Raw genomic sequence first — 25,167 nt, 5'->3', positions numbered from 1 at the left:
CCTTATCTCCCAGAAGTAACTACTCTATATTCTTGTTTATTCCTTCTGAAAATTTTAAGGCCTATATAAGCTTACATATCTTTAAAAATGTGCATACCCATAAATAGGATCACAGTATTCACAGTATACGTAATTTGCTTTTCCCCGCATAGCATATTTTGGGAATCTTTGTATAAGATTATATCTTGTGCTATAATTTAACCAGCATTGTTTCAGTGGATACTTAAGTTCTTTCCCAGTTCTTCATAAATACACACACACACACTCAAATTTTGCAATGAGTTGTACACAGAAATGCAAGTGTAGCTAAAGAAATTCCTAGCACTCGAACCCTGAATCCAAAGGTTCATCTTTAACATAAAGGATATTGATCAGTTTCCACCACCTCCCCACCCCTGTAAGTGCACCATGTTTTTCCCCAGAAGGCACGAGAATGCTTCCTTCCTCACATCCTCATCAGCAAGTTTCCTCAGTGGTGGTTCTTTCGGACATACGTTAACAATGTCTCCTTGTCGCCTTCTCCATCACCTTCATTGTGAACACTGACGCCCACTTTTCCCATCTGTTGGTCACCTGTGTCTTTGTGCTTTTTTTCACTCTTCCATTACACTGCTGTGTTTATCTGGTTTTTCATAACTATGATGAGATACTTGAGACAGGGTAACTTTACACAGAAAAGAGGTTTGTTTAACCTCCACTTTTGAATGGTTAGTGTCCAAGATCAAGGGTGCCCCACTGGTTCAGGCTGATGGACAATGTCACAACAGAGGAGCCCACATGAGAGGATAGGACAACATCTAGAACCTGGGCCAGACAATCCCTTTTTCTCAACATCATCCGCTGTAACCAAGGTGCCAGAGTGTGAGCCTGGCAGGGCCAACTTCAAACTAATCCAAGTTAGAGCAGGTGCTTATTTTTTTTCCCCTCTGATTTTTTCAGAGTATTTTACATGTTGAAAAAATGCAGTTGTACCTGGTGTGGTAGCCTAGTGGCTGAAGTCCTTGCCTTGCACGCTCCGAGATCCCATATGGGCACCAGTTCTAAACCCAGAGGCCCTGCTTCCCATCCAGCTCCCTGCTTGTGGCCTGGGAAAGCAGTCGAGGACGGCCCAAAGCCTTGGGACCCTGTGCTTGAGTGGGAGACCTGCAGGAGGTTTCTGGCTCCTGGCTCCTGGCTTCAGATCAACGTAGTTCTTTGGCTGTTGCAGCCACTTGGGGAGTGAATCAATGGATGGAAGATCTTCCTCTCTGTCTCTCCTCCTCTGTATATATCTGCCTTTCCAATGGAAGTAAAATAAATCTTTTTTTAAAAAATATAGTCTTTTTTTCTGACATACATACATATGAGTTTTTTCCCAGTTTCTGTTTTTTTAATATTTATTTTCTTATTTGAAAGACAGGGTGATAGAGAGCAGGAGAGAGACAAAGAGATCTACAGTCCACTGGCTCATTCCCCAAATGGCCACAACAGCATGGACTGGGCCAGGCCAAAGCTAGGATAACTAGAGACTCCATCTAGGTTTCTCACATGGATGGCAGGAATTTTGTACCTGCTATTTCCCAGGCAAATTAGCAGAGAACTGGAATGGAAGTGAAGTGGCCAGAACTCAAACCAGCGCTTCAATACAGAATTTGAGTATTCCCAGCAGTAGTTTAACCTGGTGCATCACAATGTAACTCCTCCAATTTGCATTTTTCTCCCAGCTTTCTTTCTGGCAGTTGCTGTAACATTGTTATTTTTAGAGAGTTCCATTTGTCTATAACTTCTTATCACAACTACTGAGTATTGTTTTATATTAGAAAGACATTTTCTTTCTTGCTGCCAAAATTTTGTAATTCCACTCATGTTTTCTTCTTGCTCTCTAAGGAGTTTCTTAAAATAGATACTACAGAATCATTTAAGGAAAATCTAGCCCAAAGTCTTCTCAAACATTGACTAAGTTCTTTCGTGGCAAAGGGACCAATTCTGGATTTTTACAGATCACCCTGTTGGCTTTTGTGGGGGATGGATTGAGGATGTGGAGGCAGGAGGCAATGAACAAAGGATACAAATTCTGATTATTTAGGATAGTGCCCAAACACCTACCCTGACATGGAACCCATTTCAGCTCTGCAGGCTAGGAAAGCAAAGAAAAGAAGGAAAGCACCTTTGTAAGTTAAGTTCAGTTTGGAAAATACTGAGTTCTAAGTCCCTTAAGACACTGAGATAAAGTTCAGTTGAAAAGTGAAATAATCCAGCCAAGTCCCAGGAGAGAGTTCCTGGCTGATACTTTGGATTTAGAATCTGAATTAGTTTGTTACGGCTGCTGCGACACCAGCTGTACCATGAACACAGCAGCTTAAGCTGTGCTGACTCTCCGTTCTGAAGACTGAAGTCAGAAGCCGGTGCATCGACAAGGCTTGTTTCCCCTCCTAAGAGCAAGGAAAGCAAAGCTCTGACCCAAGTGCCTCTCCTGGTTCTGTAGATGACATCTTCTCCCTTCACATTGTATCTCTATGCACACCTCTGTGTCCAAATGTCCCTTTTACAAATCATCAATTATACTGAGTTAGCACCCACCCTGGCAACCTCATGTTCAATTAGATTATCTCTATAAGGAATCTATCTCCAGACAAGGCTGGAATTAGGGCACTAACGTACTAGGAGTTAAAACATTAACACACAGATCAAGGGCTATAATTCAACCCATAAGAGGGGAGATCTTGGGAATGGAAATGATCACAGAGCATCTTTAATCTGAATAAAGAGAATACTTCTTCCACCATTCCAGAAAGACAAGAAAACATGCCAGCGGTAACGGTTAAGGCACCACTGCAGACACTGCTATCCATATTGGAGTGTGTTTTGAGTGCCAACTCCACAGTCAGTTCCAGCTTCCTGCTCATGGCCACCCTGGGAGGCAATGGTATTGGTGCAAAACTTCAAACTGTAGGTGAACAGGGAATTAGATACATGATCAGTTTCTGTCTACTGTCACTACAAATTTCTGGCTATCATCATGCAGAATCCAAAATTCATCTCCTAGCCTAAGTAGTACAAAATAGAAACTCTTGGGGCTGGTGCTATGGTGCAGTGTATAAGCCAAGTCGCTGCCTGCACCATCTCCTAGTAAGTGCTGGTTTGAGTCCTGGCTGTTCTACTTCTAATTCAGCTTCCTGATAATGCACCTAGGAAAGTAGTAGAAGACAGCCCAAAGCTTGGGCCCCTTCCCCGACTCCTGGCTTCATCCTGAGCCAGTCCTGGCCATTGCACCCATCTGGGGAATGAAATGAAGATGAAAGAAGCATGCAAAGCAAGGACCTAGCCACGGAGCCATAGCACCAGGCCTCTCAAAAGATTATCCTTTGAAAAGTAATGACAAAAAGAGAAAGAAAGAGAGAAAGACAGAGAGAAAACTATCAATCTTTACTTCCCAAATGGCCACAACAGCCAGAGTGGGTCCTGGCTGATGCCAGAACCCAGGAGCTTCGTTCATATCTCCCATATAGGTGGCACCATCCAAGCGCTTAGGCCATCTTCTGCTGTTTTCAGGTCATTAACAGAAAGCTGGATTAGGAACTGGGGGAGCCAGTGCAGTAGCCTAGTGGCTAAAATCTTTACCTTGCATCTGCCAGGAATTTATATGGGCACTGGTTCGCGTCCTGGCTGCTCCACTTCCCATTCAGAACCCTACTTGTGGCCTAGGAAGGCAGTGGAGGATAGCTCAAAGCCTTGGGACCCTGCACCCCACATGGGAGACCTGGAAGAAGTTCCTGGCTTCTGGCTTTGGATCAGTTCAGCTCTGGCTGCTGCAGCCACTTGAGGAGTGAACCATTGGATGGTTCTCTCTCCTTTTCTCTGTATATCTGCCTTTACAATAATGAATAAATGAAGAGAAAGAAAAAAGAAAGAAAGAAAGAAAGAAAGAGAGAGAGAGAGAGAGAGAGAGAAAGAAAGAAAGAAAGAAAGAAAGAAAGAAAGAAAGAAAGAAAGAAAGAAAGAAAGAAAGAAAGAATAGGAAAGGTAGGATCAAATCAGTGTTCGTGTGGGATGATGCTGGCATCACAGTGATCATTTTACTTGCTGCTTCACATCATTGGGTCTTTCAAGTATTATTCTTGACATCAAATAAACAAGACATCACTGCAAAACTTAGGATACAGACAACCTGTTATGCTCTTAAAACATGGAAGCATTTTTACCTTCTATAGCCATCTCCATCCACACTTGGAAAAAGAGGTTACTTTTGTGTTCTCAAAATATTTTTGGTTATTGAGGCTTAAATATTGAGACTTAAAAAATAAAATAATAAACTCGAGGAAATTAAGTAGGGGTGGGGCAAGAAGAGGTTAGAAGGATTATAGAAATACTCTAGCCACCCAACCCTTCCCACTGTAACCTAATATCATGGTGAAATGTCACCTGACAGCTTTGGGAGTCAGAAACATGATAAATGAGTTGTTAATTTCCATTTCCTGGATTTTGATTCTGTGGTCCTTTTGTAGTTTCTTAGCAGCTCCTATCAGTCAGTGTTTAGGTTAATCATCCAAGAGATGGCTGCTCTCCGTGACCTCGAGGAGGATTTTGACATTCCCCTGACCAAGCTGCTAGAAAGTCAAAACAAAAAGAAGCTAAGAATGCTGTGAGTAGCTGGGGAGGTGAAGCTGCTTGTTGGTGGGTGCGGGCAGGCCGGAAGAGGCAGCAGAAGGCTGAACTGGGCAAAGCAACACATACACACACTAACAGGTTCCCTGCATCAGGGAGCAGGCATGAAGACAAAATGAGCCGGCTGCCAGACCTAGATCAAGACCCCAGGGCAAGGAGCACACAAGCCCGAGGGGCACAGTTAGATAACAGCCAAGGGACATGGTAGCAGAGACTGGAAATCCAAGGCATGGATAGTCTTGAAGGAACCATAAACATCAACAAAAGTCCAGAAAGCAAGAAACCTCTGGGCTTTTAGGAGGAGCAATGGAGTGTCAAAGTCCTGGATATCTGCTTAGCAAGCTCCAGAGCTTCCCCTGAGACCTCAGCTGGAGTTTTGCTCATGGAGGAGGGAGAGTTGGGAGCTGACCTCAGCTGGAGTCCTGGCCAGAGTCCTGATTCAGTTTGGGGAATGATAGGGTTGTTGCAGACCCATTTCTGACACTAGGTCACAGACTGTTTCAGAACCACATTTGTGCCTCCAGTCTACAGTACTGTTGGCACAGAGCCTGACTTTTTCCCGTCCTGGTGGTCAGACATCTGAGAGGGCATGGTTGTGTTTGGAGCCCTCTGGGCCTTTTGTAGGTCCTCCAGCAGTGACATTGGGGACAGAGCACTCAACACTGGCGAAGTCACAAGAGAAGAACTGTCAGAAACTTTTACTGTGGAGCAGGATATTCATGTGTTCATGTGTTGACTGCTGTCAATAGTTCCTAAGTGTGCCAAGCTAGGTGGGGTACAGCAATGTGCACCTGTCAACTCCACCACTGAGGAGCTAACTGGTAGGAATTCCTTCCACTAGCTTGCAAAGACGGACAAAAAGAGAGGAAGGAAGGAAGGAAGGAAGGAAGGAAGGAAGGAAGGAAGGAAGGAAGGAAGGAAGGAAGGAAGGAAGGAAGCAACCAGCCATTTTCAAAGGGGCATTGGATGCTGCCGGCTTGCTCCCCTCCCTTGAGGTTAACCTTGCCTGCATCCAGCATCCTGAAGGATAGGTCTCCAATCCTCACTACTCCTTGTTCTTTATTTTTCGCAGGTGCCAGTAGACTTGTTTACTGTTAAACACTAGAAGTGTTCACAAACAAAAGCAATACTGTCAGACCATGAAGATCTCATTTCCAAGTTTCCCCTATTGCTTCTTACATACAAGTAGTAAACCATTGTTGTCTGCAAAATGAAACAGTCCAGCTCTTTCCAGCAGCAGAAGTCTGCTTCCTAGGGTTGCTCACAGTTAATTCTTTTTGCTGTCTTCAAGGCATCTTAAGAACTTAAAACCTGTCGTGTCAAAGGGCTCCTTTTCAGATCCAATTAAGCCTGGAAAGCTCCATCTTGCTGGGGCCCTTCCTTTCAAAGGGGCTGTGATCTGAGAACCACAAAACAGCTGCCCTTGGAAGTAAAACAGCCCACGTCCTTCAAGTGCCAGGTTAACACATTTTGTATATTGACATGAGCAGAGTGAGTGGCTTGATCGTTTCAAAAGTCTGGGCCTTAGTGTGACTTTCATGGTAAATGGTTGTGACTGAGCCTATTTGCAAGTGTCCTATTGAAGGCAAAGGGGTTTACAGCAGCTCTGTCTCATTCACAGACAATGCTGGTTTTTTGTTTCTTTTGTTTTGTTTTGGTTTGGTTTTTTGTTTGTTCATTTGTTTGTTTGTTTTTTCAAGTCATTTCCAGAGGTAACCCTCACTGGGATGTGAACAATCCTTAGAAAATTAAGCTGCACGAACTTAACTCATAGAACTTGCAACTGGAGTTCCTGGGCTCTGCCTCTAACCCCCAAAGTGACCCGTTTTGAATTTATGTCAAAGGTTTCTGGAGTCAGACCATGTGCCTGGATTTGAAAGTCAAGTACAGACTAGGTAGGAAGCACTGGGTGAGTGTCACATGCCATTCCTTTATTCCTGGGCTTTGGCTGAAAGAAGGGCTGGGTCAGGCAGCAGAACAACCCAGCTTCCCACCAATGTAAGGAACTCAGCAGGTGCAAGACCCCAGATACTTTGTATCCTGCCGTGTAGGTGTGAGTTCAACCTTGGCTTACAAAGATGATCTGCCTGCCTTCTAGGTTGAAGAAAAATTTTGAAAAATACAAAGATGTAATCCTGTGGATTCTGAAGAGACGGGAAGGTAGGTACCACTCCATCACTTTGCGGCTTGCGCTTCTCTGCTACCTCTCACCCCCTGCAGTGTTCTTAAGGAAGACAGAAGTGCCTGTTACCTCCCTGGAAGACCTACTGAGTGATTAAACTACAGAACAGGAAAAGCGTAGTCTAGGACTTCAACGGGCTTATACCTTGTTGGGGAAAGATAAGAAAGTAGGGAATTACCATACAGAATGGCTAAGAGGTACTGTGGGACTCCACAGGAGGGAATCTATTCCAGATTGGGAGTAGTAATGAGAGTGCTTTGGGAAGTCAATATTAAGGCAAAATTTGGAAAAGAAACAGCGTCTTCTCTAAGATACTGGAAGCATTTGAAATCCCTTTGTTGAAGTTTGCCAGTCACAGAAGTTATCAATGCAACCATGGAAGGCTTTGGTCAAAGGACTAAGGTATCTGGCTACTAAGCTGAGAAATTCAACTTTAAGATTACTAGATTCAGGTAGCATAGAAATGATGATGCCAAGAGGACACAGAGCTAACCCATCATGGCCACAGCTTCCCTCTCAAGAGAGCTCTTCCATCCCAGCACCAGTGTATGTCTCTGATGTTAGCACTAGCTGCAGGCTAGGTCTTTTTACATACATTATCTGATTGCAAAAGATTGTCACTCCCTGTGAAATAAAGATAAGAAAGAAAACTAGGGCACTCCAGTGGCATAATCGGTTAGTATATGGTGCTTCTAAGGAAGACAAAGACAGACCAAATATCTGCCCCCATTAAATGGAAAAGCTACATTCCGGCCCCAGATCTTCAAGTCAAACCCAGGGTTTATCCTGGCATATTCAATGAAGAACCAGAAGTTGGCATGTAGAAAATATCCTCACCTGTGCACTCAAGAATGGACTCAGAATTGGAAAGTGCAGTGAAAGCGAGACTTTATTAAGGGTCATGCAAGAACGATGTTTTGTTATCAATGATCTTGCAACATGAGATATGTAATAGGAAGGCACGCCCTGGAGCAAGGTACTTATTCACCAACACACATGTCCTTCCCGTTTCCTCATTGGCTAAGTACTACAGGACTACAGTCTTCCCAGATATCACTCAAGTTTTATTATTTCCACTAATATGCATTTTGCTATGTTAATCACCCCTAATGTCTCATTTCCTGAATGCTTTGGGAATTTCCAGGTGCATAAACTTGTTACTTTCTGCACACCTGCAAGCTGTTACACTAGCTAGCTAATGATTTTGTATTTGCCTTACTTTGAAAATGAACCAAAGTCTGCTTCTCACAGATATATCGGCTGAATAAAATAGGATATGTGTATCTGAGTCTAGGTCTCACACCAACTTTAGCCTTGGGAACAGGACCACTTCCAATTGCCTGGGGTGGACCCACCACACTCAGACTCACACAAAGGAAGTGAAGTCTGCATGATGAGAAAGTGACCTGCAAGGCTATAGTTATAAGCAGCATAACCCACAATAGTGAAGACATGAAAACAGCCCACATGTCTGTTAAAAGATGCATGGATAAAGAAACTGGGGTAGATGTACTCCATGAAATACTATCCAGCCATTAGAAAGAATGAAATCCTACCATTTGCAATAAGATGATCCCAGCTGGAGTCCATTATGCTCAATGAAACAAGTCAATCCCAAAAGGAAAATATCATACGTTCCCCCGATATAAGGCAACAACTATACAAAATACAAGATAGATACATAGATAAACATGTATATACATATATTCCCATAGATGAACTCTATTAGGGAAATTAGCATATCAGGAAGTGAAGATACATTGCAGTATGCATCTCTTGAATAAAAGGAGGACTCCCAATGAAACTGTTAAATATGCCTTCACAATATGATACCAGATTTTCCACCATTGCCAATACCTACACTTAAACAGCAGAATGTTAACTTGTGACTATTACTGAAGGACTACGCTAATGTAATAATATGGGAGGAAATGGAAGGAGAAGAATGGGGAAGGAGGAAGGAGACTAGGAGAATAAGAGAAGGGGATTCCATTATACCCACAAAATTGTATTGTGGAAAATAACAATAACAGGTAACATACAAATAAATAAATAAAGATGTTTGAATCCTCTCCCCCTCCAACAACAACAACAAATCCCAGCAACAGATAGCTGCTGTACTGACTGTGCCACTCGTCTTCCAGTGTGTTTCTGTTCCCCTCGGCTGTAGATACCTGGGTCTGTCTGTGGCACCACAACGTGTTCCCTCAATGGGTGGATATGTACATGCAAGTCTGATACTCTTTTTTGATTGTCAGATATGCAGAGAGGAGGTGAGAGAGGAAGACCTTCCATTCAATGATTTACTCCCCAAGTGGCCATAATGGCTTGGAGCCGAGCCAATCCAAAGCCAGGAGCCAGGAACTTCTTTCCGGGTCTCCCACACAGGTGCAGGGTCCCAAGGCTTTGGGCCATCCTTAACTGCTTTCCCAGGCCACAAGCAGGGAGCTTGATGGGAAGCAGGGCCACCGGGACTAGAACCGGTGCCCATATGGGATCTCGGAGCGTGCAAGGCGGGGACTTGAGCTGCTGAGCTACCTACCGCCTTGGGCCTAGTCTGGTACTCTTGTTCCTTTTGAGGATACCATACTGTCACATGGCCAGACTAGGACTTCTAATTGAAGCATCAAATTTGATATGAGACAAAGGGCTAGATTCCCCCTGAGGACTCTGCTAGCAGCCCTTCCTACTCCCTGCTCCTTCTAGGCAACTGAAGCCTGAAAAGCGTGAATACTTTCGGTGCTTCATACAGTGATACTTAATTTTTCATGTTCTTATTGTGGCAAGTCCCAAAGAATTCTCCAACAGTCCATGGTGAGGCAAACTCATTTGCTTCCGGTCTTTGGTCCATTCTTCTCGATTTTTGTGTTTTCTGAAAAATCTTCTTTCCAAACCGAGGCCAGCATCATGTGTATGCAGACCTACAGAGTCACATGGACTCCACATTTGGGAGGTGGGTATGCTAAGTTTAAAGCTGTCTGGAAATTGTGACTAATTCCAGAGTGAGAGGGGTCCTGCCTCGGCACTGTGTGCTGGGCCCCTGATAGCACGCAGCCATTCCTGTTTAGAGTCATCTACTCTGCTGAGACCAGCAGAACATCACAGTTGGCATCACGAAGCATCAACATGACAAGGTCTTTTATGAGAAGGATAAAGTTGTGTCAGACTTCAACCAGGTGCCAAACGCTTTGCATACATTACTTTGCAGTAAACACTTAGAACACTGTAGGTAGCATTACCCCCCACTTTACAAAACATAGGAAGCTTTCACCATCATCTTTTCCCCTGAAATTCTAGTCTTCCTGATTCCTGTCCTTTTGTCTCTCAGTCTTAACATTTCCAATGCAAAATTTTAAAATCTCTTCCTTGGCCTCCATTGCCTCCCAGAAAATGTCTGCATGTTTCATGTGGCTTAGAAGGCTCAATCGCATTGGCTTTTTGCTCCTTCCTTGAGTGAACCAAGCATCCCCTGCCACAAGGCCTTTGTATGTGCTGCTCCTACCTACAACACTCTCAGTTCTTATGGCAGACACCTGTGGTGGCCACAATGGCCTACCTGACCTGCTGAGCCGGGACTCTTCCTCCCCACCAGGAACATCCTGGCTGACCCACGTTGGAGATGCCTCTCCAAGGTTGGTCTCTGCTCCTTACAGCTCCCACCACTGGATTTGGCACTTGAGATGCTGACAACAATACAATAAAACAGATTAAAAAAAAAAAACAGAGATGCTGGGCACAGGGTTTGCCCTCTGGTGCCCTTCATATATTCAGGTTCTAAGCCTCAGTTGTTATACAAATAGACAAAGACAGGGGTAGAAGAAACACTAAGTTGAATGCTTAAAAACAAAAAAAGAAAATAGCTTCTATAACTGACTTCAAGTGTAGACAAAACAGATGCAAATGAATATAGAATGTAAGATTTTTTTTTCTTAAAAGATACTATGATTCCGAAATTCGAACTGTTTAGAAACTGCCAAAACTGAAGAGGATAAGCCATAACTGATGGATGTGACTTGAGAGTAACATCATCCCACTGCCCTAATCATCAGCCCGCACTCAAAGGAATGATAATGCCCTGCGTTTTTTTAAAGACATATTTATTTTTGTTTGAAAGGCAGATTTACAGAGAGAAGGAGAGGCAAAAAGAAATCTTTTTTTCTGCTGGTTCACTCCACAAATGTCCCCAACAACTGAAGCTAAGCTAATCTGAAGCTAGAAGCCAGGAGCATCTTTGGGTCTCTCACATGGGCTCAGGGGCCCAAGAACTTGAGCCATCCTCCAAATACTTTCCCAGGGAACTGGATTGGAAGTGAGGGAGCCAGGACCCAAACCTGCACCCTATGTTATTCTGGTGCTGCAGACAGAGGATTAGACTGTTGAGTCACCATGCCAGACCTTGCCCTACTCTGATGAATAAAGTAGCCTGTTTTTAACGTACATAAATGTTTTCAGTAAAAACATATATTTAAGGTGCAAAATGCATCTTTTTTTAACTTCTCCCACCTTACCCTCAATTTTTCAACCCTCAGCCACACATTTGGTCCAATCAGCAATCCACTCACAGCAGCACTGGAATAGTCCTGTGCTACCCACCTCTCACATATCTGTGCCAGGTGGCCCTTGGCATTGTATCTAGCACAGAGCACTGGGCTGGCATACATTAGACCCTTGATACATCTGAGCTGAATGAATGAGAAAACAGCTGGAATTTCAGTCCTTACATTTCTCACTTCTTCTAAGAAGTGGTGCTTTTCTTACTACTTGGGAGCCTGCCTTACACGGGGTGGAGGGTATGGTTCCTCTCCCAAGCCCTCAAAGTCACCTTAGCATCTGGATCTTACTTAATTCAAACACTGGACTCAGTGTTTGCTCAACCACCAATCAACAGGTCAGAAGGCATCAGAGATGTCCACGCTCACATACTGTCTGTCGAATCCACCAAAAATCGAGGAGCCTAAGGGAGAAATCACAACAAAACCTGCTGTTCGTGTTCGTCTTAAGAAACCAGAAATTGACACAGAGTGGATAAAACAGACGTTACAGGTGAGTGAGGTGGATGCATTGGTATTTCTTACTGATGATCACATGGTCCAGGCCTGGGGGTCAGGCAAGCTGGGCAAAGTAGCTCCAACAGTTGACTAATATGTGGGTTGATTATGGAAGGAGGCAGAGCAGGCAGGGCCAAGCAAACCTTAGCTCACAAGCAAGAACAGAAATCAGAATGGAACACAGGTCATGCTGTGCTAGGCTCTTACACCTGTTTGCATGAGCCAGGGATGCCAGGCTACAGCAACTAAGGCAAAGCCAAGAAAGGTGAGGAGCTATGCCAAGCTGGGTCAGAGCAACCAATGGCATGCATGTGATCTATGGCTGGGAACAGGCCTTTTTGGTGAGCTAAGAGGACACCCTGGCTAGGTTGGGGTTCCCGCAGGTGAATGCAGGGGCTGGAGTGGGGGCTGTGTTCTGCTCTGGGCATGGCTGCAGTCCCCCTTGGCACAAGTGTGGACTGGGACTGGACACACCAAGCTGGGATAGACTCCAGCACCATCTGGTGCTCTAGAGGACCGTGGTAGGTGTAGGATGGACTAGACTAGGTCTCTGCCCCTACTGAGCCATGTGTGAGCTATGTCTGGATATGGACAAGCTTTGACTGAGCTGAAACATCCAACAATAATAACCAGAATAGGTTAAAGGCCAGTCAGGAAAGGCCACTGTTCCTGCCAGGACAAGAGTTAGACTAAATAGAGCTGGCCCATGGACCCACCAGTATGTGCGAGATCTGGCATTGGGAGAGGTTCTGATGGAGGAGCTTGGGAAATTTGTCTGTCAGGACATAGTCCATGCAGGTAAGTGCAACAGCCATGATAGGGAGCAGCCCAGACCAGGCCAGGGACCCACTGGCATACATTTGGCACAGATCAGGGGCTGACCAGGCTGAGCTAGTTTACATAGCCAGCTGATGAATCTGAGCAACAGAATAGAGTGTGGGTCAGGCCAGGTTCAGTCGCAACACATACCAGTACACATTACGGCTAGGACTGAGTGCTGGCCGAGCTGGGCTAGGCTGTAACCCCCACCAGCCTGAGCTGGAATTGAAGATGGGCCAGGCCAGGCCAGGCTACAACACCCACTGGCAAAAGCCAACGTGAGGCAGACTGGGCCAGACTGGGCCACAGCACCCAACCAGCACACGTGAGAACCAGGGAGGGAAGGGGCAAAACTGGTAGGGGGAATGTGGAGGGCCCCCTGCTAGATTGCCACTCCCACCGGAGACCATGAGTTGAAATGGGGGCAGACCAGCCCAAGCAGGCAGGGCTACAACACCTGTGGGCCTCATGTGAGCTAGTTCAAGGAAAAGCCAAGCTGGGCTCATTTTCCTACTACTGCAAGCATAAATCAGAGTGGGTGAGGGTTGGTGGGGCTTTGCTGCAGCATCAGCCAGCAGATGCTGGCACTGGGGGCTAATTGTGTCAAGTTAAACCACAGAACCACTGGGAAGTGCATGATCCAGAAGTGGGAGAGGCCTAGTAGGGAAATAGTAGGCACCTCCCTCTTGGGTTATCACTCCACCTGGACAGCATGAAAACCAGGACTGGGGCAGGCAAGGCTGGACCAAACAGTACCCACCAGCATGTTGTGGGCTGGCTAGTGGGGCTGGTTGGGTTGAACTAGGTTTCAATGCCCATTGAAACATATGAGAGCTGAATGGGATGTGGGACAGTCTGGACTAGTCTGGGGTAACTACTGTCAAACATGGAAACTAAAGTGGGACAGATCTGGTGGGGGTTATTGCGGGTCTCTCCGACTAGGTTGCAGCTCCCCCTGGTTTGCATGAGAGCCAAGTGTGAAGTGGGTAGGATCAGGCTGGACTGCAACATCCATTGGTTCATGTGGAAGACATGAAAAATAATTGACCCAGCAATTGTAATGACCAGCATGTACATAAGCTGATTGGTGCGACAGATAGTGCTGGACCCTGTACTGGCAAGCACGCACAAGAATTAGGTCTGGGATCACCTCAGAAGAAGTTTCCTTGGGGATCACTCCAACTGAACTGTTGATCTCAGAAGCCCAACCATGAAGAGAAGTGCAGGTGCTACGGTCTGTCAATGGAGTGCATGTGTCAAAGCTGAGCATTCTCAGAGGCTCAGATGGAGCAGTTGACAGCATATCCAGGTGCACATGGGGGATATAGCAGTCCATCGGAACCTGCAGAGGACACCTGGTACCACAACGGAGGACAGAGGACAGAACATATTGATCATCTACCCCAGCCGTGTGCTGGCAGTGAAAATCTGGGCAAACAGGGACTCTAAGGTGGACTATGCCAGACAGTGCATTCTGGAGAGATTTCATCATGCTTGGAATGGCAAGATTGGCAGAAACTCAGAACTGTTGAACTATCAAAACCACTTGAGCAATGCCTTAGGAGCATGTCCCACATCTGAGACCCTGGGATGGATGGGAGGCTGGGTGGGACTTCTCCCTTTATCATCCCTCCTTACTCCAGATATAGAAAAATAGAGAGAATGTGGAAACAATGGTCTTATCCACTTTCCTATAGTACTTGACCTCTTGTGTCCTAATCAACTATGTAAAGGTTATTAAAATAAGATAATTTTTAAAGAGTGAGTGAGGAGAGAATCAAGATGGCAGAATAGGGTAAAGACTCATTTAAACAGATGGAGAAATATTATCCAGTGTGAAGCAGAGAGGACACATCCCAGAAAATATAAGAGGACAGAACAACAGCAGAAGGGCACCTGGAGACTGACAGACACAGGAAAGCAGCAGACATAATGGTATGGTGTTGCAGTGACTGATACCCCACCAGCATTCAGCGAATGACAATCTGAACTCCACTAGCAGCCAAAACTCCATTAGCAACAAGGAGGGAACGAACGTTCACTGGCAGCTCAGAAAGCAAACCCAGACAAAGAACTGCTCATCCTGCTGGTCTGTTTCATTTGATCAGAGCAGAGATAGAATGGCAGGTCCCAGACAGGTGGTACTGGAACAGGGTGGATTTCACAGCCCAGTTCATCCCTAGAGACAAATCAGGTGCCATCTTGTGTAGGGAGGCAAGGGTTATGGACAGGACTGCACATGCACTGAGCTGGGAGTGAACTCATTTCAGGCTCAGTGAACTGCAAAAATGTGGCATCCTACAGGCTCCACCCAAGATACAACCAGGTAGCCCTCAGACCTGACAGCCAGCAGATCAAGAACTCTAGTAGTGGCACATCAGGCACCATTTCTTACAGTGTGGCCAGGATTTTAAGATTGCAGGAACAACAGTGAACTGTGCATGCACTGAGCTGGAGTTGAACTCACTGAGCTCAAGGCATTGCACTGGACCCACAGGAAACTAATACCAACTATGGCATTGTACGGGTCAAAATAGGTCCATATGGCACTCACACCTAACGGCCAACAGGTTCAGGCAGGAATAGTACCACCAACAAACTAGCTATATAGGACACTTGGTGTCTCCCTAATCCTGGGACCTACTCCAACAGGAAGTGGGAGAAAGGTTGTACAGTCAATAGTGCAACTTCAGCACAGTATCACAGGAGGTGGAGGCTGGAGAGCCAGGAGCTGGGGATACAGAGGTCATGGGGGAAATCTAACATATGTGTCCAGACCTTGAACCTGCTGGAGGGAGTGGCACTAGTGACTGCAAACAAAGAGCCATATGCAAACTGCAATAAGTAAAATTGAACTGTATACCTGTGGGTGACACAGCTTAGAAACCTGTCCCAAGGAGAAAAATCTGATAACCAGAAGTACAATGACCAACAGCTAAAAGGACAGAGGCACAATGAATATTACTGTAGACTATCCTGCAAATGAGAAAAATCCTCAGAATTAACTCAGAATTAACTGAGGAAGACATCAAGAAAATGGGGGATACAGAATTCAAAACACTTCTTTTAAAACTTATCAACAATGAGAAGCACATAAAGCAGGCATTCAAGGAATTCAAGGAATATGTCACACAGGAAATAAAATGAAAGCTGATATATCAGAAATGAAGAATACAGCAAATTAAAAGTAGAGTGGTGAGTCTCCAAAATAGAATGAAGGAGGCAGAAGAAAGAATCTCAAAATTAGAAGATATTTCCTGTCACCAGGGGAAAACAAAAAGCTGGAAGCAGAGCTGCATCAGGCCAAAAAAAAGTATTCAAGAACTGAAACACCAAATATAACAGCTATGGGAATTAAAGGCCAAGTATAAGTTATGAGAGCTCCAGAAGGTGCAGAAAGAGAAGCTGGGTTTAAAAATGTATTTAATGTGGGCCCGGCTGCGTGGCCTAGGAGCTAAAGTCCTCACCTTGAACGCCCCGGGATCCCATATAGGTGCTGATTCTAATCCTGGCAGCCCCACTTCCCATCCAGCTCCCTGCTTGTGGCCTGGGAAAGCAGTCAAGGATGGCCCTAAGCCTTGGGACCCTGCACCCACGTGGGAGACTCGGAAGAGGTTCCTGGTTCCCGACTTCGGATCAGCACAGCACCGGCCGTTGCGGTCACTTGGGGAGTGAATCATTGGACGGAAGATCTTCCTCTCTGTCTCTCCTCCTCTCTGTATATCTGACTTTGTAATAAAATAAATAAATAAATAAATCTTTTTAAAAATGTATTTAATGAAATAATAAGGAAAAATTTCCCCAATCTAGAGAAATTGGGAAACAACATCCAGGAGGGGCACAAGGGGTTGAACAAGACACATGATAATCAAGCTCTCTTCCATCGAACATAAGGAAAAGATTCTTGAATGTGCACATGAAAAATATCAACTGACATATAAAGGAATGCCAATCAAACTCACAGGAGACCTCTCATAGGACACTCTACAGGCAAGAAGAGAATGGAGAAACATATTCCAGATTCTAAAAGAAAAAATTGTTGGCCTAGGATAACATACCTAGCAAAGCTTTCCTTAGTCTTTGAAAGTGAAATAAAATTCTTCCACAGTAAAGAAAAGTTGAAAGAATATGCCTCTTCCAAACCTGCCCTACAAGGATAGTTAAAGATGTTCTCTTGAAAGAGAAAAGGAATAGCATCCACCAAAACCAAAGCCAAATGAGAAGAACATCCCAGTAAAATAACAACAGAAGGGTAAATCAATGAACAACCCATTGCTAAAATGACAGAACCAAATTACCACCCATTTTTATTAACCCTGAATATAAACAGCTTAAACTCATCAATTAAACATCGTAGATTAATAGACTGGATTGTCTATATGAAATTGTACCACCAAATTTAAAATAAAATATAAAAATGAGAGATTAGTAGACTGTATTAAAAAACAAAACCCATCTATTTGTTGCCTACAGGAGACATCTCACCAACAAAGATCAGCAAAAACTATGTTTCTTGGATTTTGATTCTTTTTTGTTAGTTTCTTTTTATTTATTTATTTATTTTTATTGGAAGGTGTATATATACAGAGAGGAGGAGAGACAGAGAGGAAGATCTTCCATCTGATGGTTCACTCCCCAAGTGACCACAATTGGAGCTGAGCCAGTCCAAAGCCAAGAGCCATGAGCCTCCTACAGGTCTCCCAAGTGGGTGCAGGGTCCCAAAGCTTTTTGGGCCATCTTCAACTGCTTTCCCAGGTCACAGGAAGCTAGATGGGAAGCGGGGCCACCGGGATTAGAACTGGTGCCTATATGGGATCCTGACACTCAAGGAGAGGATTTTAACCACTATGCTATCGCATTGGGCTCTTTTTTTGCTAGTTTCATCTATTCAAAACATTTTCTTTCTCACTAAATTCTTCAGTGACTCATAGATCATGCAGTAGCATCATTTTCTTCAAGAAGGTTCTTGATTTTCATTTTCATTTCTTCAGAGACACAGTAACTATTCAGTAGCATGTTATTTAACTTCATGCTGTTGTTGATTTCTTTTGTTTTCTTCTTGTTGATTTTGTTTTGTGGCTTTTCATTTAAGGGAATGTACAGTAACTGTGAAATGGAGACTAACATATCCAAATGTGAGGATGCAATGCAGCATGCATCTCTACTTCCAGACAAAGATGATCTTCCAATGAAACTGTTTACATATATCTTAACAATAAGATGCTGGACTCTCTGCCATTGTCCATGCCAACAATAATGGACATATGACTGTGTATGAAGAACTATACTATAGTAATAATATAGGGGAACTCAGTGAGGTGGAGCGGGGGGTAATTGGGGAAGAGCGGCCTTGGGAGGCCGAGGACTTCTTCACTGCCTTCCGGCAGTGTCTTTGGCATGAGTCCCCAGCACTGGGTCCAACCCGGCAGGGGCACCCCCCACAGTCGCCACACTGCAAGGAACTGCACTTGCCCCCAACCCCAAGGCCCAAACCCCTCCTCGGTGTACTGTTCTGCGCTTCACTACAATACCTGGGTGGGGGAGCTACTTAGGAGAAAGGAAGGTTCATTTCAGCTTCTTACGTGAGGCTGGAAGAACCAAATGTTGAGCCAAGTCACAGAGAGAACTGGCTGGTAGATTCCATCCTCTCTTGAGAATTGTCTTCCAAGGAAATACACCCCTGATGACCAAAGGACCTCATCCACACATCACACTAGGGTCATTTGCTAGATGTCATAACCAGTTCAAATTGCCACCCTTAATCTACCAACCATTAGCATTCATCCACTAATCACTAACACAAGACTTGAGGGACCATGCTCCTTTAGCAGACTTCAAACCATAACCATAGGTTTGTTTTTTCTCTCCAGGCACATCAAGCGGATGGAAGAATTCTCTACCCCAACAAGAAAGTCTTCCAGATTCTCTTTCCTGATGGGACAGGCCAGATCCAGTATCCACTGGAGCACTGGGACGTTCCTATTGACATAAATTGATAGCTAAAATCTCTGTGATTTGGGGCTAGAAAGTGGGGTTGGATGAGGGCCTGTCCCTTGGTAAGGTTCTGCCTTCTCCAGGGGATCCCAAAGGATTGCTCGTACCTTAACCAGCTCTCAGCTACCCATCAGGAAACCTAGCTCTGCTCATCTCATGCACACAAGGCAGCAAATTCACATACATCATTCTTGAAGATAGCACGGACATGTGGCTTCGGGCTGTTGTGAACAACTCGGGCCATGCCACCTTCTACAATGACAACAGGGAGATGTGGTGAGTGTGAAGCACCTGTCCCAAACCTCCTGGCCATGGAGAAGCAGTACGGCTTGAGTCAGGTTTCCAGTCCTGTCTCTGACCCCCCACATGTTGTAAATGAGAGAGTGGGTACCATGTGGGACGGGCACAGGTCACTGCACTCAGAGAGGGCTCAACAACACCCCTCATTCCCCTGCTTCCCTGGGGTGGTGAGGGGAGAGGGAAGCCCATGACAGAGTCACAGCAGCTACATCCTGTTGACTGCATCTCCTACTAGCCTCTTTAGAGTCAAACCCAGTGAGAATTATCTTAGATCCTGTCCTCCATCCTTGACACCCTCAGCACCCTGGACAGAGCCCAGCCCTCAATGTAGAGAGGAGTTTACCCACCTGTATCCCTTACCATAATCATCTCCCCAAAAAGGGAGCCCAGCACCCCCAGCCGCAGACCACCAAATCCAGGGCATGAGAACAGCATAGGCAAGTACTGATGGTCAGCACCTGGCAGCAATGGGCATCCAGTGTGTACTGCCCAGTGGAGACAGGACAAGGCCTTCTTATATCAAACCTCACACAATAGGGACCAGGGCTTGGAGATGGGTGGAGCGGGTGGGGGCAATAGCAAGGCAGTGAGAAGCTTCTACCATGGGCCAGGGTAATAGGTTTGAAACCCATTAGTGATTACCTCAGCACAGTCATTTGATTCTTAAGCAATCTACCAGGAAGGGTTGCTTTTAGGGTATAAGATTTAAATCTTTGTGACATGTGTATGTGTGAGAGCACTTGAGTGTATGCAGACGACCCCCTTGGCCATGGCTTTACTGTCTGCTATTTCAGTTACCAGTGATCAATCACAGGTAAGGAGAAGAGGGTGACTACTATAGAGAAAGACATTTTGAAAGAGAGAGGTCTCACATAACACTTGTTACTGTATCATTGTGATTGTTCTGTCACTCATAACTGCTGATCTCTTACTGTGTCCAATTTATACAGGAAGTTGTATCATATGTACAGAATTTATATCACATGTATGTGTGATAAAACATATACATACATACATAGTTCAGTTCTAACTGTAGTTTCAGGCATCCACTGGGTGCCTGAGAGCCAGGGAGGCTTCTGTCTATATGGTGAAGACATCCCTTAGGAATTGCAGGGACTGTATTTACTGAACTGGTGACTTTATAGAACAAATTTACTGTAATTGCCTATACATATGAGGGAATTACATGATGGAAATTAGCAAGCAAAAATGAGGAGTCTGTGGAGAACAAACAGGGCTGATCAGAAGGAGACATTGAAACTGACCCCACTGGATCGGCAGGTGGCAGCCACACCATGAAGAATGTGAAGTCTTTACAGGGCAGAGCAAGGGGCATGCAAAGCACGAAGGAGATGAAGAAACGGGAGGAGTGGAAGGGAAGATGGTGGCAAGGGAGGGGACAAGAAAGCGGACCCTAGGAGCTCAGGCTGGCCCTCCCAGCTGGAGCTTCTCTCACCTGCTCCAGATGCCTTTCTGTGGGCAGGGACCTGTCTCTGCTGCAGAAGGGCTGCACCCTGGCTGAGTGCCCCCTGACTCGCCCTCCCCATCTAGGTTGAGCCTGAGCAGCAGCCTGGGCTACTACTTCCCCAAAGACGAGCACACGAAGGCTTGGAACTGGTGGAACTTGGGCATCCACGTGCACACACCCCCGGTCCAGTCGATCACCTTGAAAATCAACCAGTACATCAAAGTACAAATTCACAGACAGGATAACATCATCTTTACCTTCGTCCATGAACAGAAGCGGATTTGTCTTAATCTGGGCACCAGGTATAAGGTAAGCTGCGCCCACCTTCATCCAGGTGACTGCTAGCTTGGACTGGTTCATGCCATGGCCCTCTAGGCCATGTTCTGGAAGCTGTCTGCCCTTACCTGATTCTTACCCACATACAAATGCTTTTGTGCAACTTTCTAAACATCATGGGAAGCTGAAATCATCAAGGAAGCTCGCTGTGAGACAAACAAGATGTCAATAGGCATCACCTGCCTGGCAGTTGAAGCAGCCCTGCAGGAAGGCAGAGCCAGACCTGAGCATGAGTCCTCGGCTCTTCCCAGTCACACTCACTGCCCCTCACAGGGTCGTGTGGGAATGTGATGTGCTTTCCCTGGGCCGGCAGATGGCTGCAAGGGTGCATTCATTTCCTGGGGCTGCCATGACACATAATCATAACCTGGAAGGCACAAAACACACAAAGGCATCCTCTGTCCCCTCCCAGAAGGGAAAACGTCTGAAGCCAAGGTGTCAGGGGGTCACCATTCCCCAAGAGCCCACCCCTTCCAGCTCCTGGCGGTGATGGCCACTTCAGACACAGGAACTCTGTCTTCTCTGCTGTGACAAAGCACAAGGCAGAGAAACAAACCAAAGAAACAATTCTTAGCCAAGGAATTAAAGGAGCAAAGGGGTGTCTTCCTGGGAAAACAGCTAAGAGGGCCCTCTTTAGAAGAAAAAGGCCATGGAAAGGAAGTGAGCTGGGAAAGCTTGCACAAGGTCCCTTTAAAAAGCCTTTATTGTAAAGCCTTTCTTGTGTAGTGGCCCCTCTCTCCATCTCATCTCCCTTCCATTTGGTTAGGACTTCTACAGGATGGAGAGGAAGCTCTATCTCGGGGCCTGTCACTGGGGGGCGCTGTCTGCCTTGACAAAACCTCCCTGTGTCTCTGTGTGTCCCTTCAGCTTCTCTTCCTTCCAAGCTCACCAGTGCCTGCACATAGGGCAGTAGGATCTCATCAAGCCTTCGTCACAGTGGCGAAGGCCAAATAAGGTCCCAGTGCCCAGGTACAGGGAAGATACAAATCAGCCAACTGCAAATGGTGACCCCTGGAGTTCCGACCCCAGAGACTCTTCCTGGGGACTAGAGGCAAAGTGGATCCCTAGCATCGTACATTCCCCCAACCCAGGGAGACCTGGAGAAGAGCCTGTTCTTGCTCCAGTTCCTTACCATGGTCCACGGAAGGCTCTGTTTGCCTCTGGGAACAAGAGCACTGGGAGGTGAGACAGGTGGTGAGGCAGCCGGCAGGAGGAAGCAGTCCACAACAGCCTGCTGCAAAACGAAGTCAGGCAAATGTATTTGGGAGATGAAAGGGAATGTCTTAAGTGTAGAGTGACCAACCTAGGATAGTGGGGCTTTGCTGGGCATGCAGGCCTTTCAGTGCTAGAACAAGGAAATTTCCACACAAGCCTGCCAGCTAGCTGGTCCCCCTGGCTCACCCTGCCTGGAGAGGTGCACTGTTCCACAAGCTGGAGAACCATGTTCCTCTGTCCTTGCCCACCCTCAATTTCCCAGAACAGCAGACTCCACAAAAGTGGCCCATTCCTACCCTGCCACAGCAGTGACAGCTGGAGCCAGAAAGGGCCTGAGGGCCCAGACTCCCGCCCCTGAATGGCAGGGGGCCTTCCTGCAAGGTAGAGGGATTGGGGAGAAGCTGTGCCAGGGGAAGGTGGATCTAAATAAAGCCAATCAGCCCCAGTACAGCTGAGCAAAAGGGAAGGAGCCATTGCTGGTGATAGACACGGACAGAGCAGGGCCAGCCAGGGCTGAGCAAGCAGGGGCGCTGGGAAGGACACACCCTTCATTGCCCATTGCCCATTGCCGAGCTCACAGTTATCTGCAGGGTGAGGGCAGATTGCTGTAAGGCTTGGGTAGCCTTGCTCTGCAGACAGTCCATAAGGTGGGTGCCACACACAGAGCATGCTGCAATTACCCGGTACTAATTCCCTCCCAGGAGCCTTTTTCCTCAGGAGATGTTGGCACTGAGGTGACCTTGCTGGGTGGGCGGCTCCTTCCCAACAGAATCCACATACATTTCTGGGGTCGCAGAGGCAGGGGAGTGGGGGAAGGAGGGGAGTGGGACTCACAAGCGGGCTTCATGAAAAGCCTGACTGCTCCAGGGAGATCATCTTTGGCAGGCAGGCCCCGCCAGGCTACAGACCCGCTGCTGGTCCACTTAGTCTCTGGTTTGGACGCAGGCTAGGCTACAGCCTTGGTCCACCCATGTCTCCATCATCCACGTGGCCAAGACCCAGGTCAAATGAGTGTATCCAGGGAACTATCAGAAAAGCCACAGGTGGCAGGGCTGGGAAAATACATCTGCACTTGAAGTCTCGGGGGCAGGGCAGGTGGGGTGGAAGGTTGGGTCAGGACCCCAGAGCCTAGAGAGGGAAGCTGCTGCCTGGGCAGCACTGGCCCTCACCTGGCCCTCACCTGGCCCTCTCCGGATGCCCACAGCTCACCAGCCCAGAGCTTCTGTGTGAAATGGGGAAGACAGCCATCCTGGAGGTGCAGCCTGGCCCAACGGCCCAGAAAATTCAGACCCTTCTGAAAAAAATGAATAGAATCCTGAATTCCCTGGCAGTCCATGATTTGAAAAAGTTCAAAAAGGCCGCCAAGAAGTTGCTAGAGGACCATTCAAAGATGAAGGTGTGGTCGTTTCTGGATTTATAGCCATCAATGAATTGCCCCAGGCCGTGTGCCAAAGTCCCTGAACTCTCTGGGGACAGGTGTGTCCTCAAGAACCCTAGGCAAAGTTCTGAAGGACCTGGTTGTGTCTTCTAAGAATTGGTTTGTCATTGGAGACCTGTCACAGTTCCTTTGGTTGAAAAGAAGTATAAAGCTAGGTTTTGGAGGTGGGGGACACTTAACAGAATCCTTGTCTGGGCGTGGAAAAGACCTTGAAGAGTCAGCTAGGAGCCGCCTGCACTGGAAGCCCATGGTCAGGGCAGCAGGCAGTGGCCAACACCTGCCCAGGCTGCTCCCAGCAGTCACTGCTTTGGAAAGGCTGTTTTGCAGCTTTGGACTCTTGCCTTAACTCAAGACACAGACTGTATGGGCTCAAAGCTTCTTCCACCCCTTGCAGCCTGATTTGCAAGGAACTGTATGCTTCAGTGTCTGCATCCATAAAATAGGCCTCACAATGGTTGGCTGTATTGAATTGGTTAATGCATATAGAAACCCCAGACTGGTATCTGCTCCATAGAAACCACGTGTGTCACTGCAGGTAAGTACTTCTCACCCATGGCTTAAGAAAAGCTGAGAGTGTTAGCTTTCGGTTGTTTCCAACTACTTAGGAAGACAAATTAGCTCACGGTGGGCTCAAAAGGAGCAGAAGGCCTGGTGCAGGCCTGGCCCCAGCCCAGTGCATGGCCAAGAACAGGAAAGCTCATGTGGTAAGCCAAAAAGAAGAGAGGTTGGGATGGCCCAACCCAGGCTTTTAGAGCAGCCCTCTCTTGGGAACTCAAGAAGTCACACAAGACCTCCTCCCAATGGACACACCTCCATGACCTAAGGTCTCACTTCCCAGTGGTTCCACAGCCTCCCAGCAGCACCAGCCTGGAGAGCAAGCCTTCCTCACATGAGCCCCAACTGACATCCAAGCCACAGCACTGCATTTCCCTTGGAAGCTGACTCAGCCCTGCTCAGCTGAGTGTCTTATGATCCTCAACCAGGTGCCATGTATCAGGCCCTACACTATGCAGTGTACTAGTTCTACCTCGTGTGGCTCTTCTCAGTGGGGGCTCTTTGTGGTGAAATGATACCCAGGACCACCCACTAGAAAGTGGTAGTGAAGACTGGCACTCCCACTCCTCCAGCTACCAAGCAACAGCACTCTGCTGACATCCCGCCCCAAAGCAGCACAACGGCTCAAGGTCTCCCCCAGTGCTGCTGCTCTTGCCCCACTTGGTTTCATGACCCTGCCTTATCACTCCCAGCCCACACAAGAGAGCCCAGGAGGCCGGTCCCAACTTCCAAGGTGCTATACCCTCAGAATAAGTCCCGGAAATCCCATGGCAACTCTTGGCATGAGTATATCTGGGCACCCCAGAGAACTGCCTCATGTCCTAAGACTGAGAGTGGAGGATAGACATGGCCTAGCTCCTGGATCCCTAGGCTTTTACACAATGCTCCACCTTCCCTTTTCCTAACCGCCCCCAGGGATTCTCATCACAAACACCCCCTTCCTGACCCTGCCAAAACACTGAAAATTCTAAACAGCAAACCAACATCCACACAGCTCCCTGCACCAGGAGCTTAGCAGAAGGCCAAAAGTGTCCTCACACCAACCTCCTCCAACAATTGGGACACTCTAGGTCAATCGTAACAGTCACCAAGGAACTGAATGCAAGAAGAAAATGATGACCTCACAGCAGACACTAACCCAGAGATCTAGCTGCACTGAGCCTTGGGA

General features: G+C 46.7%; 1 protein-coding gene across 1 annotated transcript in view; it reads left to right on the top strand.

Moving 5' to 3' along the window:
• Positions 1-23,898, top strand: part of ERICH6B (glutamate rich 6B) — a 65,170-nt gene extending 41,272 nt beyond the window's left edge. The window contains exons 8-14 of the mRNA XM_058670741.1: positions 4,485-4,621; positions 6,743-6,804; positions 11,715-11,869; positions 18,564-18,646; positions 18,811-18,963; positions 20,539-20,764; positions 23,211-23,898. Coding sequence (XP_058526724.1) covers positions 4,485-4,621; positions 6,743-6,804; positions 11,715-11,869; positions 18,564-18,646; positions 18,811-18,963; positions 20,539-20,764; positions 23,211-23,426 — 1,032 coding nt within the window. The 3' untranslated portion in view covers positions 23,427-23,898. The remainder of the gene's footprint in view (positions 1-4,484; positions 4,622-6,742; positions 6,805-11,714; positions 11,870-18,563; positions 18,647-18,810; positions 18,964-20,538; positions 20,765-23,210) is intronic.
• Positions 23,899-25,167: the final 1,269 nt, after the last annotated feature.

The sequence above is a fragment of the Ochotona princeps genome, chromosome 12 (genome assembly GCF_030435755.1).
Source record: "Ochotona princeps isolate mOchPri1 chromosome 12, mOchPri1.hap1, whole genome shotgun sequence".
Taxonomy (NCBI): domain Eukaryota; kingdom Metazoa; phylum Chordata; class Mammalia; order Lagomorpha; family Ochotonidae; genus Ochotona; species Ochotona princeps.
This window is presented reverse-complemented; position numbering and strand designations above follow the sequence as displayed.